Source organism: Lampetra fluviatilis, chromosome 22, assembly GCF_964198595.1.
Source record: "Lampetra fluviatilis chromosome 22, kcLamFluv1.1, whole genome shotgun sequence".
Taxonomy (NCBI): Eukaryota; Metazoa; Chordata; class Hyperoartia; order Petromyzontiformes; family Petromyzontidae; genus Lampetra; species Lampetra fluviatilis.
This window is the reverse complement of record NC_136296.1, coordinates 3,665,168-3,679,913: the sequence shown is the minus strand read 5'-3', so window position 1 is coordinate 3,679,913 and position 14,746 is coordinate 3,665,168. Positions and strand designations below refer to the sequence as shown.

Here is a 14,746-nt window from a genome sequence, read left to right as displayed (position 1 = left end):
CACTGCCCGTGCACGTGCGTGGGAAACACGGCGGTGTGGAGTGTGCGTGGGTGGGTGGGCGAGAGGCGTGACGTCAGCGCGCAGGAACCCGGCGACGTCATCGCACAGATGTCCGCGGGATGACGTCATCGCGCAGACGTGCGCGGTGAAGTTACAACCGTGCCCCTGGACCGTCCGTCCTCCAGACAGCAACACTTTTTAAAATATATATATCTGCTGTATCGTATTTTGAGAGCAAATTATATAATTGTTGGTATGCGGATATATATGTGTATATGTTGGTCTCTCATTTGCATAAGAACATTTTGAGATTAGCACCACCCAAATGACTTTTAAGCTGGGAGTCTCACCCGGATTTGATTCTTTGAATTATAAATGTCTATTTTTAGCAACACATTCTCAAAATGCTGTGGTCTTCTCCTTTCTAATGGAACAGATTCCAATCTGTATTGCAGCATGACCCGCCCTAGACATTACGGCTCATATATTATTAACCACAAGGAACGCATTTAATGGAATGTATTAATGTTTAAAAAAAAAATGTGCGAACGAAAAAAAACATCACAACAAAATAACTCAATAAAACTTCTTCTTTGATGCAGAGTACGTGGTCAAATATTGTTTGAAAGCATTAATGACCATATTCAAGGCAAAACCACGTTTATAAAACTTGCAATGACAGCCTTATTGCTTTTTTCCCATCTGATGAGTAAACCGGGGCGGCAGAATCGGAGGCGCTATTTAATTTGACTCCTTCATTGTTGATGTGTTGTGCCTGTCTGCGTGTGTGGCAGTAGTGTAGCGGTTAGGGGCCGTCAGACATTTGTGACGATGTGTGACGAGGGGGGGGGGGTTGAGAAATGTGACGTCACATTAAAATGCGCAACTTTAAATAAATATAGACAACACGTTCTACTTAATTAAATAGACTTTTTTAATAAATGTTTTCTCCTACAACATCAGAGTGCAGCGCCAAATTAAATACGCACTACAATGACAATAGTTTAAAGCGATTTGAAGCATGTTTTATTTTTTTGGGTGGGGGGCAGAGCTTTGTGACGTCATATTTGAGGGGGGGTCTGACTTTTTGTGACGTCGTGTGACGAAGGGGAGGGGGGTCAAAAATCATCAAAAATCGCGTGACGTCATTTATGGACGGCCCCTTAGCGCACTCCACTACGAACCCGGCCATGACACGAGTTCGATTCCCGCTTACGGCCAACACAAGTGACGATAATCTGAACCGGTCTTGGGCCTCCCCTAGGTCGACTCAGCCTCAAACGAGTACCTGGTGCGGTGTGTAAAAACCTCGCCACTGGGGAGACGAAGGCGGCCGGGCATGGTGCTGGCCACCCAAGCCCCTCGTGTGCCGTGTCGGCCTTCAAAGGTGCTCGCTAACGGCACTTGCCCCAGCAGTCTGTTAAAGGCTGTACTGGGGAAATTTGTCTTTTTTTGTAAAATCACACGAACGACGCATGGAGATTGCTGGTAGCAGGGGGGTGGGGTGGGGGCCAGGGATCCTACCCCTTTGTACAGCACAGGGGCGAAGGGAGGTAGGGGGTGCTGTGCTAGAATTGTCTGCGAGGGCTTTACATTTTGAAATAAACGCACGGGGGGGTGGGAGGGGGTTGGATTGCAGCCGTACCGTGATTTTACAAATTGATGGCTTGACCCTTCAGGGGGTGCAATGAGATTCCCCAGAGGGCAGTTCATTGGCGCTGCTTCCACCAGCAATGAACAAGTCATGCTCGGGCCATCTTCGTATTTTGAGCAACCCTTACATTCAAGTGGTTGTCCTTATTCATTGGGGCCGTCCATAAATGACGTCACGCGATTTTGGAGGATTTTTGACCCCCCCCCCTCGTCACACGGCGTCACAAAAAGTCAGACCCCCCCCCTCAAATATGACGTCACAAAACTCTGCCCCCCCCAAACCATATTTCGCTTTAAACTATTGTAATTGTAGTGCGTATTCCCATAGACTCGCATCCACCCCACTATAGAATGTGGAATTCCAACATGGCCCCAGGCTTGTACACACAGGGGATGACGGAGAGGCCAAGTTGAATTTATTAAAGCATGTATACACAAGGTCAGCAACTGAAATGCTGATAAAATGAGCATTTTATGTACATTGGTACATATGATGTACAATGGTTATATGACTCCTGTATGTCTGCATTATCACAAACGTTTCGTTATGTAACAGAATAGGTCGCACTGTGGTTATGCGGCTTGATTCACAATAGGTATACACTAATTCAGCCCATCATGACTCCAGGGTTGCTTAAATGAGTGCCACGTTGTGGGCTGTAAAGTTGGTTGTCCAAGTGATCGACTCGTTTTCACCTTGTGCAGGGCGTAATGTCGACCACGAGTTAAGGACCCCCCCCACACACTCCTAGGAGCGTGAAGTCACTCCAACTTTGGACATTTAACATTCTCTGCGGAGCATCCATGAACGTATCATCCATTATTATAAAACTGAAATATTAGCAAAATATTATTTGTAAAATTAGCTTGCCATCTGCAAGCAGCAACAAAACAAACCGCACGTGAGCCATTTCAGTGCGCACCAGAGTGCGTAACAGTCGCACGTTTGGGCAAAGGGAATATAAAAATAATAAGTAATATTTTTAAAAAAACTTTTTTCTTTAAACACGCTTTTATGAAATGTACTAGTAATGGCAGAACTCCACGACTCCAGGAAGTGGCCCCGAAGCTTGGACCGTGGCCAATTACAGCCAACGTCAGTTGACCGTGGACAATTATACCCAAGCCGAAACATAACATATAAACAAAAATAAAAAAATTTCCATGATAGAATATAGTATTGTCATCAGTATGGCATAAGTATACCAAGTTTGCAGTCGATACCACATTGGGAAGTGGGTTAAAATTGAGTTACAAGATTTGAGGATACAACAACGCCAACAACGACAACAACAACAACACCAGACAGAGTGAGTTTAAAGAAAGCGTGTAATAATAACAAAGTTGGGGTTTGCATGCCATTATCATCCGACCATCGCAATGAATGAACACTTACTGTAGACACAGCCGCGCCAGTGGGGCTGCGCCTTAAGCACAAACAAAACAACGTGCGGCTTAAACATAAGCAACTCAATTTATACCCGTGCCACGACCCCATCAAGTGCAGCATAAACATTTACCAAGCGGAGAAAGCTTAGCTCAGTGGCTGAGTTTTATAACTATCGTAGTTCTAGATTAAGCACACAAAGCCATCTCCGAAACGGAAGTATAATGCGCCCACACACCCATTGTATGGCGGTGAACCGGTGAGAACGGACATCAGTAATTGAATGGGGCATCCTCGCGCACGCCAAATTAATTGGGATAGACACGCAGCAATCCAATCCAGTTGAATAGCCACCTGCCACCATTGCCACGCGGGCTGAGAGAGGGCCATTGTGAGTTGCATTGATTAAAAGGCGCGTGCCAGAGTTTCCGGTTAATTTAGGCGCATGCGAATGCTAACGATCGGGCGTCTCGTGCCAAAGGGATGGGTGTGGGTAGGGTGGGGGGTGTGGGTAGGGTGGGGGGGGGTTCATTGGAGATGTGGGCTCAAGTCCTCTCCAATGATGAATTGCAACGTGCCAACGCCGAATTGCCACAAGTGGACAAGTCAGGGCGTGCCACCTTAACACCCCACCGCACCCCCTCCGCGCAACGAGGTGGTGCGGTGAGCCACGTGTCCCGGTAGGTAACCTGGGGAGTTTTATTGTCAACGACAAAAGGTGAATCCCGGCACGCGTGGGCTTTGAGGTGGCGCTTGCTCATCTCCCGTTGAGACATCTGAGCCAATGGTGCAGACTCCACATTGCGATGGCAGTGGCGAGCCTATCGTTTAAATACGATCACTCTTGACGTCCCCAGAATGCGGTACGTATTTTATCGACCCCAGGGGGATGATGCCAGTTTCATTTCAGTTTCATTTATTAGGTATATAACCCTGTGAGCCATGCGGCTCTTGACTCGGGTACAACCGCAACAAACAAAAACATGAACAAGAAACATCTTAAAGTGACTACCACCACTCAACGCGCTGTCAGGACCACAAGCAGGACTTTGAGCTCGCAAGCATCCCCACTGCGAGCCGCTCTCCCTTGCACCGAGCCACCTGCCAATCAATGCACGCGAGTGGAGAGGAGCGCGAACAAGCTGCTTTGGTCCTCTGGGTCAACTGGGTGCACAATAGAAACTTTCCACAGGATAGATGTCTTGTGACCGCCCTCACTTTTACTTGAAAACAAATATTACGTTTTTAGAGAATTAAATAGGAGTCACGAGACGTATGGACCACCTCGCATCGTGCTGGCCACTGTGGCGATTTACATACGGCCCTAACAGGGCAAGCCATTCGAAGGCTGAGTGAGCCAGCAGCAGGAAGATGAAACGTCAGTCACGAGTCAATTCCAACGAGGAATGGACGCAGGACCTGCGGTGTCGCTCGCGGGCGAGCGACGAGCATTTTGAAAGGCTGCGGCGGACTTAGTGGCACAGACCGCCCTAGGATGGGTGGTGAGAAAGGTGTGAATGCCCAAGCATCGTTGCCGTCTAACGGACACGCGGGTCACCACCACCACCACTTAACCTCCCGAGAGCATATGAGGTTAAAGAGGGGATCAACTGCTCAACGGGTATTGTGGTGAGGTTTTTTTTTACGCAAGCGTGTGCGTGCGCGTGTTTACCAATGTACTTTTGTGCGATGCGCTACGGGTTTTTTTAGTTTATGAGATGCCAGCAACGCAACAGCGTGCCGAGCGCTGGCCCAGACCTTGCGACGCTGTGTTACCACCAGCGTTGGGGAGACAAAGGCTGTGCTGTGCACAGTGCCAGCCAGAACCACAGATTGCTAACACCGCTTGCCGTTGTGAACAAGTGCTGAAAATTGCAATAGAGTACGCGGTTGTAATGCAAATGTGCAAAATGTGATGCGTTTAACACTTGGCCGTGTTAACGTACAATGGATATCGCAGGGTTGTTTCATGTATGCGTGTATGTTCAACTTCTTTCGCACCGTACGTAGCCAACCGTGTTAATCGGAGGTGCGGGGAAAGGACAACCAACTAAACACAAAAGCAGTTCTAAAGAAATTAGTTTTCAAACTAGATTTGAAGGTGCATCGCTCCAGTCGCTTCCTAATGTCGGGATAAAAATGCTTTTCGGACGCCCGCAGAAGCGCATCTGAAAGCGCGCGTTGCAGTGACCGTCTTTGTTTTACGGTTAGCCAAAATCCGCTGCAAGGATGACCGGAGTTCACGTGATGGTTTACGCTAATCCTGGCTCCTTACAAACAGAGACATCATCAAGGATTTACAGTCGGGCTCCCTATGCCTGAGCTGGCTCTGTGATGATTTAAACTGGGTTTTTTCCAAGGTGGCGGCTGGTCGTTGCGACTAACACGCTTGCCTCTCTCAACTCAACACGGAGGCTATAAACCGGCTGCAAGCTAGTGGCTGCCAAAATGTCATGAAGATACACCTTCAGGATCTCCTTGAGTGATTGATACTTTCCTGGGTCATGACTCAAAGTGTCCGGCTGCATTGAGGCAGTAAATATCTCCATTGAAGGCTCGAAACTGGCAGAGGGGAATTGCATGTGCTCATGGTGAGAGCCAGTCTATTAATTAGATAACCAATGTTCACGAAACACAAAGTGATACTCGTTTTATTGACGCGGTAATGAGTAACTGAATTGAATTTCGCGGCACGGTAATGACGATGCCAGCATAAGCCCCTGACGGTGGCCTTACTACATTCATACTAGAGAACAAGGAACCATTGTTGTGATTCATTTCATTGGGCGGTGAACCACAGAAATCACGGAGGACCTGGCTCAGCTTAAAACAAAAACAAAGTCACCTTTACTATTATGCAGTAGTAGTAAGTAAAACAAAACACATTTCTGTTGGCGATTGTGAATAATGTGTATTATACACGCCACTCGAAAATAATCTATGGAACAACATTGTCTGGAATTGTTTTAATTCCCTGCCTGCCCACCCGGCCCCTCATGCGTCAGACACCGCCATCTCGGTAATGGCGCTCACAGGAGCAATAGCACGTGGCCTTTTGGCTTTTGAACCCGCGAAAGCAATCTCGTGCGCGCTATTGTACTCGAGGACCCAGTCACAGACGTTTTTCACGAAATTGCTCGAAGGTGCAGGTCAAGTGATATCAAGGGTACGGATGATAGTTAGAGGGACATTATTGCCAGATTGAACACTCTCCCGGCTGCTTTCCCGCAACGATGCAGTTAACCGAACTAAGCAAATAAAACACTCGGATCTTTTACCATCGCGTTCGCGTCGCTTGGGGGGTAGAATGCTACGCCAGCGTCACAGCGCTGAGCCAGAACAGCTTAAAAACCCGGGTTTATCCTCAAGGCAGTCGCCAATCGGTTGCATCGGTTTCTAAATTGTGGCGTCCCCATAATCTGGGTCGAGCATATGCCTGCCACTATGCGCGCATCCATTTGACCTCTTTCAGTGCAGTGCAGTCCTTAGAGCTCGATGTTTTAGAGGGATTATATCTCAAAGTATATTCAACCTTACGTCATCTCTCTGACCAAAATAAGGAATGGGCATCGCTGATCTCTGGTCGTGATTCCAAACCTAGATTTGAAATTCCACATTATCACGGTGAGGCCCAGACATTCCATATAATAACTATAATTGACCTCCCACAATGTGGTACTTATTTTACTGACGCCAGAAGGGTGATTGGTTGAGTTTCCCCCCCAAACTGAGATTCAATCCCCTTGTGGGTCAATCGCCTTTACCAAGGCGCTCTCCAGGCAGATCATACCAATACCAATACTAAGGGGCGGTGACGTCACCACGACGCCAGTGCCAGGCCAGGTGCACTATGCAACCATGTGAGGTGTTGATGGATCGCAGACAAGTAGGTCACGCGACAGACCCAGGTGCCATGTGTTGACTGACTGAGATGACTGGCAGATGCACCAGCTGTACCCTCTACTGTGCTAACCTGCCGTATTTTTGCCACATGGCGCTCCGCTCGTTGTGAGCATCGCTCCTCTGCCCTGCATTGTTATTGGAGGGCGACTGCTTCCAATTGACCGGTAGTGTCCTTCACGAGCCTCTTCCTCCGTAGAGGCCGTTCTTGACACCGCTGGTAACCAGTCGCCGGCAAGTCCACTCAGCTCCACATCCTCCCGTATCGCATCAGTCCATCTCATCTCCAGCCCGTGTCGTGCCCGTTAGGCAAACCATGTGCACACACGCGCAAGCATTGCACTGGTACTGCGTGCAATGGCAAGTAACAATCGTGTCCTTTTACTTTTCTTTTTTATCATTTTGGACCACATCAGGAAGGTGGCCAAATTCGTTGCTATTTGCGCGCGGATGCTGCCCGACCTACCTCTGTTTAAGGATCAATCGCGTTGCCGCGTCCTGACTCGCATTTGCCGTGGCTGTTGACTCGCGCTGGGAGGGGTAACGAGGGATCGTGGAGCGGGTCAAGCGGACAAACACGTCTGCAGGTGGGCGGTGTCCTCGATTGCGTCAAGAACATCGGCAAATCGTTCTTTCCATTTGTCGCGTTTGCTATGTGGCACAAATATTGGATGTGAGAAAATAAACGATCCGCAAGTGTATTTTAGGAAGCCACTGGAGCTATGCACGTTTTAATCTAGATCGAAAAATATGATTTCTTAAGAACCGCTTTTTGTGCTTCGTTTGTTGTCCTTCCCCCGCACCTCCAATCAGCACGGTTGGCTATGTATGGTGCGAAATAAGTTTAACATACGGACGTATTACGAATTTTGAACAAACAAAAATAAATTACGAAAGTGAAGAAAGCGTTGCGGAGTGCACTGCACCGTTCATCGTTATCCGTATTTACGATGCTCCGGTAGCAGCTATGGTCGGAGTGGTTGGGTTGCCTGAGAGTTGAAGTAATGGCTGGGAGCCCCCCCGCTCATCATCCAGGGTTTGATGAAATGTATACTGAGAGGTAAACAGTTTCTCTTCTATGACTTAGACTGCTTGTGTGGGCACAGAGGCACTCTGCCGAAATACATACATTCTGCAGTCGGCAGCTCTGAGAGCCGTGCCAGTTTGAAATAAGTGAAATGTATTTGTTTGAAGCCAACTGTAATTACGAATCATTTGGTAAGCAATTGGGAAATGGACGCGGTTCAATGGCACCCACCTTATCTCGGTTAATGTATTGGTCGCCGCAGTGTTATCTCGGCCCAGGAGACCAATGACCCAATGCAGTGGCAAATGTAGGAGAGAAGAAGAAAGCGATGCGAGTGGAGATCTGGTGCCATCCTTTGAAGATGAAAATTCCCAATGTCATTTAAATTATCTCACGTTATACATTTTTTTGGTCATAATTAGAATGCCATTTTTCAAAGCATATTATTTTCTTTGCATATTAGGGGCTTATGCCTGCAATGGTACAACAAAATATATATATATAGGCCTCGTACTCAAATGAGCATTGGAGCAGCACTCATTTCTTCAGGATGGCTTTGAACCAGCAGTGGAAATTGACGAACCCTCATCAACAGAATAAATGAAAAACCCAATGCCGGTTGTCAGCTAAATGATCTTGAGACTCAGCTTTTCAGGATAAGGGCATCGTTATGAATTTAGCATGATTACAAATTATTATGAATTAGAAGTGTCGATGGTGACGAACAGTCACTAGTCCAGGTGGAAGAATGGTTCACTCAAAAAAATGTGTGAGCAGGACGAATCGATAATGTACACTTCGTGCAAACGATATGCAACTGTTACTCTCAGGAGGAAATGAAGCAAATAAGACCGCACAGACAAAGTTAAAGCACATTGTAAACAATACAAATGTGGTGGCAAGCAGGCGAATGTAGAAAATATTCTCAAAGTGAATCACGACACTGAACGTAATTGTATTGGTTGCATGCATGTATAAGCAGCAGTACCGGACACCCTCAGCAATGTATTCAATATATGGTGTGGACTCAAGATGCGGTCAAGCATTCAAACGAATTTGCTCGGTTGAGGCGGAGCGGTGGCATTGGTTGGCGCCCTGCGCTCTGAACGCAGCGACCTGAGGTGTGTTTCCCCACCACGGCTAATATCAGTGGTGATATCCTAACAGGTCCTAATCCCACCCTCCTTCACCAACCTACGATCGCCAGCGCGGTGAAGTATGGTCAAACAATCCCTGCGACCGGGGGCTCAGAAAGCAAAATAATTCCGTGAAACAAAATCCATAAAAAAACCAATATTTTTCATGAGCCGCAATGCGCGTGAATGCGAGATTGTGGTCCGTAATAAATAATTGTCACGAAGCGGTCCCCTGAGAAGAGCCGCTTCATGAGCCGCAGGTTGCTGACCCCCTGTCTATGCCGAACAATGCCATGGGGACACTTTCATTCAGCAGCGGATTGACAAAGGGTAGTGATTTATTATATTATTATTATGCTGCTTATTTTTTCCCCCCAATATAAAATGGATGCAACTGCTAGGATTACATCTTTACTTTGGATATGTTCAAGGCAAGCACATAGGTCAAACAAAAAAAAATATCGTTGAAAATTTCCATTAAAACGGAGATATTCTTCAGATAAACGCAAGTGAATAACAAAGCAGCCATTGTATACCGACAGCAGTTATTGAAGGCGGATCGACATCAGACAAGTGTGGGTTAGAGTGTTTTTGGGAATATGAACTCGCCAATGTATCGGAAGAAAAGCGTTTTAATTGACGCATATAGTACCTGCTCTGAAATATGGATAATACATGATGATGATGATGATAATGTTTCCGCAGAGGCAATGGAAAAAAACTACGAGAGACGCCATGAGAGAATTGAACCTCTAATGGATCAGAAACTGGGACACATCTGACAAAGATGGAACAAAGGTGCGCAGAGATGCTTGCCATCACACTGGGAGACCAAAAAAATGGGAAGCACTTGGATTCAAGAACATGTGCAGATTAAATACATGATTCTGTTGAGACACCAATTGGACTTTGGCAGAACACATTGCTAGATTAGACATTGGCTATTGGGGAGAGTAGCGATCGGATGGAGGCCACAGGGAGAATATTCGTGGAGCCACATTCAGTCCACGTGATTGGCTGCCCAGCTTGTTATCACGGTCAACGTCAGCTCTTTTATATATAAAGAGCCCCGTATAGCCTGAGCAGACAAATGGGACAAGTGCTGTTAGCGAGCAGCACCTATGAAGGTCGGAACGACACACAAAGGGATGTGTGGCCAGAACTACGCCCGCCGCCTTTGTCTCCCGAGTACCGATGTTTATACATCGCACGGGTACTCAATTGAGGCTGAGTCGGTCTAGTGGAGGCCCAGGACAGGGTTCAGATAATCGTCACTGGTGTTGACCGTGAACAGAAATCGAACCCAGGTCGCCAGGTTTGTAGCGCAGCACCGCTCCTCTTGACATTTATATGCACACATGAAAATAAAGTGTTCCAACACCACAGGCTGAATTAATGTTCATGTTTGTAAAGAGGGTCATAAATCCAACATCAATATCACGGAGCGAACCGAACAGGACTGAATAAGCGAATGTCATTTTCAAAGTTAGGATCGCACAAGAATGCAGGCTGAAGCAGACCAAACTAAGCTTTTATTCGAACAGGTTAAAATTATTTAAAAGAAAGCCATTAGTTTAACAATGTAAAATGATATTCAATGGAACAGCCTAAAATTAAAGTAACATTCTCATGGTATTATAATGTGCATTCAATCAAGTAGATTTTTTTTTATATATCACAAAGATTATTTCCTTTTATTTAAAAAAGATGTAGAATTTGCTTCCAGTGTTCCTCAAAGATAATTTAATGCACAACTGAGCTTTAAAGTGAATGGATGTATTCTGAAAGATTACTGTCGTTTGATCGGAATATTGTTTAAAGATAATTTGTTACAGGAAGAATGTCACGCGTTCAAGTCTGTCCAAGCATAAGCGATGCAGTTGGAACTTTTAAGGGCCTTGAACACATTACCAAACTTGAAGAACGTAATGCATATATTTTTCAACAAAGGGGGTCTCTGAAATTATACGTATACATTTAAATGTCCTCGTTAGTGGAGGCAGTCAAAGTAGGCCAATTTAACAATGCCAAAAGGGGAGATATCTAACAAGTACTCGCGGTCGACCAAATAATACATCATTGACCCAGGATAACCTTCGCTGAGTCTCAAGGTTCTCGGGCTCAAGAGGACCGGACATTGAGATGTTTGGCCAATGCAATTCCTTCAGAAGAAAACAAAAACTGCGCACAGACAACCCGCTTGCAGTACTGCTCTCCCCACCGTGCAGTCCAGCGAGTTTGGGAATTGTCTCAGATCTCTGTGTGGTGATCCACCACTCTTGCCTCCAAAGTTCTGTGATAACTAAGAGACGTGCACCGCCAGGCTAGACACTTTCCTTCCGACCATGCATGTTTTTTATATATATATTAAAAAACATCACTCTCTGCCACGCCACGTTTATTAAACACATTCCCGCGGAGGAAGCTGGTAGGAACCTTGGGCTGCTCGGTCAATGGCCATGGTCAACGGCGGCATGGTGTATTCCGCAAATATGCCCTACTATGAGGGCGGGCACAAGCCGGCGTGAGTAGGTTAAACGTTCAGTTTTATAAGGGCACCACGCGGTGACCAGCCCCTCCCCGCCCAGCCCCACCCCTCCCACCCCCACTCAGCCCCTCCCCACCCTCCCCAACCAGCCCCATCCCACCCTCCCCTCCCCACCCAGCCCCTCCCTGCACGACGGACACAATAATCCCCTGTGGGCTGGTGTAACCAGGAGGTTCATACCAGTAACATGCGACTTGAGAGAATGTGGTAGCCGTGGAAGTCCATTATCCTCATGAATACATTTGTCCAGGCATACGCTGGAAAATAGTAATTTATATGAGGGTCCAAATGGCTCGTAACTTTTTGGCCACTCCACCACCCTTCCTGTGAAGATTCTCCTAAATCCGACAAAATGTTGGGATTGTGGGTGGGATATGGAAACTGGACGGATTTATTTTAATGTATTTTCTCTGTGATGAGCATTTTCTTGTTGTGTGTATTTTTTTTCTCGTTATTTAAGTATTCATGTTTTAGTTTTGGATTTGATAAGTAGTGGGTTTTAGTTTTTGTATTAACTGCGTGAGGGACTGGCTAATTGATGTGCAGCGTTGTGGAATGCAATTGCATGAATGACGAGATATAAAATGTAATTATTATGATTATCAGGAGTGAGATCCTGGGTTCATATGAGGGGTTTCGGGCACCCATGATTAAACCGTCTCTTCCCAGGAACCAATGTCTAACTAAATGATAAGCCACTTCATTGAGCTGTCATTTGTGGCCAGGTCGCTTCTGAAAAAGAGCTATATTGCTCAGTGGGCCTTACCTTCCAAAAACATTTTTTTGTTTAAAATAAACACAGTTGCTGTAACGTAGTTAGATCATGATGGGCTGAATTAATCACTGACTGGGATTTTAACTTGTGTGTTGCTGCTTACGAGGCAACCCTGACTATAGCGCCACGCTAGCCACTTAACTTGTTCTCTCTTGTAACATTGAATAATGTTCAGCTCTTTGTTAATCCACTGCTGGATGAAGGCCTCCCCACGCACTGTTGGTCACGGGGGTTGTTTGACCAGACCATGTAAATTATTGCAGATTGGTGAGGGGCCAACCCATGACTGGTGACGAAATCACTCCCTTTTTAACGCAAGTCATGGCCGGGAATCGAACTCAAGTCATTCAGTTGATTTCCGCACCAGAATTTCCCTTTCAGTGAACTCAAAATTCCAGGCTCTTCGCTACGACACAAGCAACCACATTGGCATCATTGGTTTGGTCATGTACATCACGTGACCACGCAAAGATTACAAAAAAATATACTTTACGTACTTTTATTTCGCATTCTCTTGAAGCGTGTGCCGAGCCATGCAATGTCACTTACTTGCTCACGGACAGATTGTCGGATGGACGAACGTGTGATTTCGATTGTGTTTATCATCGTGGACCATAGAAGGCCATAAATCTGGTGCCCAAACTCTGAGCATTGGAGCCAGAAAGTGATTTCTTCAAGGTACAGCTTCCATGATTTAAACTGCAGTCTATCAAGCAACCCAACATTTTTTGCCCACCATTTACACTGCCTGTCAAAACTAGTGAATAATTAAAATCTAAATACGGTACGGGTACAAAAAAACTGAAGTCGGGCCGACAAGGAGGACGTTTTGTTTATAAATAAAGAGGGACATGGCGAATGAGCAATGATTGTGAGATTCCTCCCTGCAAATCGTCTGTAAGACCACACCGATAGACTCCTCAATGAAGGATCATAAAAACGGCTCACCAAATGAAACTTCAATCCCAGTAATTCCGTTGGAGCTTCTCGACCAAACTTCTCCATGAAGCTTCTTCGTGAAGTTCCTCTGAAGAATGTTCCCACAAATACTTCCCCAAGAGCCACATCAATTAGGCATCTTATTGTGGCTATAATTCAAACGTGAACAGGTTAACTAGTTGTAGACCGTACTGCATACATTGTGTTTCCGCTTTATTCGTGTTCCACAACAAACAAAGGCACAGATCCACCGTATAGCCTGAGCAGTCTGTTGTCCTGTTAGCGAGCACCTACGAAGGCCGGCGCAGAACACGAGGGGATGGGTGGCCAGCAAATCGCCCGCCCGCCTTTGTCTCCCAAGTGGCGATGTTTACACATCGCACTAGATACTCATTTGAGGCTGAGTCGACCTAGAAGTGGACCAGGACCGTTTCAGACAGTATTCACTGGTGTTGGCCCTGAGTGGGATACATAATCGGATTCGTATCGCAGCGGGCTAACCGCTGCACCCGTAACACTACATGCACGCACGTGCACACACACACACGCACGCACGTGCACACACACACACACGCACGTGCACACACACACACACGCACGTGCACACACACACGCACGCACGTGCACACACACACACGCACGCACGTGCACACACACACACACGCACGTGCACACACACACGCACGCACGTGCACACACACACACACACGCACGTGCACACACACACACACGCACGTGCACACACACACGCACGCACTTGTACTTACTAATGCATTCCTACCCAGGAGATGTCAGGATTAGGAACAACAAACCTGGCCCGTTCCCTGACTAAGGCGAAGGCGTTGCCAAGACTCAACTGACCTTCATAGAGCAACTTGAAGCCTTGCCCGCTGATCGCAAAGTCACTCGTGAGGCGGAGGCCCAGGACGTTTCCAGAGCTGATGATCGCGGCCGGCAGTTGGAACCCCGTGAGCCTGCGGGCAGCGGAAAAAAAGAAGAGTGGGCAAACAGAGCGAGGCATTAATCGCGGTCCATATACTCGCAGTGTTATTGAACGCGCAGCTTGGGCAGCAGAACCCCGTAGTTCCTTGAGCCGTTGGCCAAACAATTGCTTATGGGTACCATCTCAAGTGGCAGATGCTAATAATGCGTTTCTTCAAACATCGTGTCTCTTGGAGGGCAAATATGTGTGCTAGCAAAGTCGTCGTGGGAGCTTGTTAGAAAAAATAATGAAAGGGTATTGTAGTTCGGGGAAGAATAAAAAACGCATTGACGTGAAACATCTACGGAATATGAGAATAAATAGCGTGTTTTTTATATAAATATAAAAAACTACAGACGGTATAATAAGCTTTCTGTCCATGGTAGATACTGTCCGCAG

The 14,746-nt window shown here is 46.6% G+C and overlaps 1 protein-coding gene across 3 annotated transcripts in view; it reads right to left on the bottom strand.

Moving 5' to 3' along the window:
• LOC144938460 (CUB and sushi domain-containing protein 3-like) overlaps nucleotides 1-14,746 on the bottom strand; it is a 683,443-nt gene that overhangs the window by 509,152 nt on the left and 159,545 nt on the right. For all 3 annotated transcript variants that reach the window (XM_078866283.1, XM_078866284.1, XM_078866285.1), the window contains exon 3: nucleotides 14,227-14,339. In XM_078866283.1, coding sequence (XP_078722409.1) covers nucleotides 14,227-14,339 — 113 coding nt within the window. The remainder of the gene's footprint in view (nucleotides 1-14,226; nucleotides 14,340-14,746) is intronic.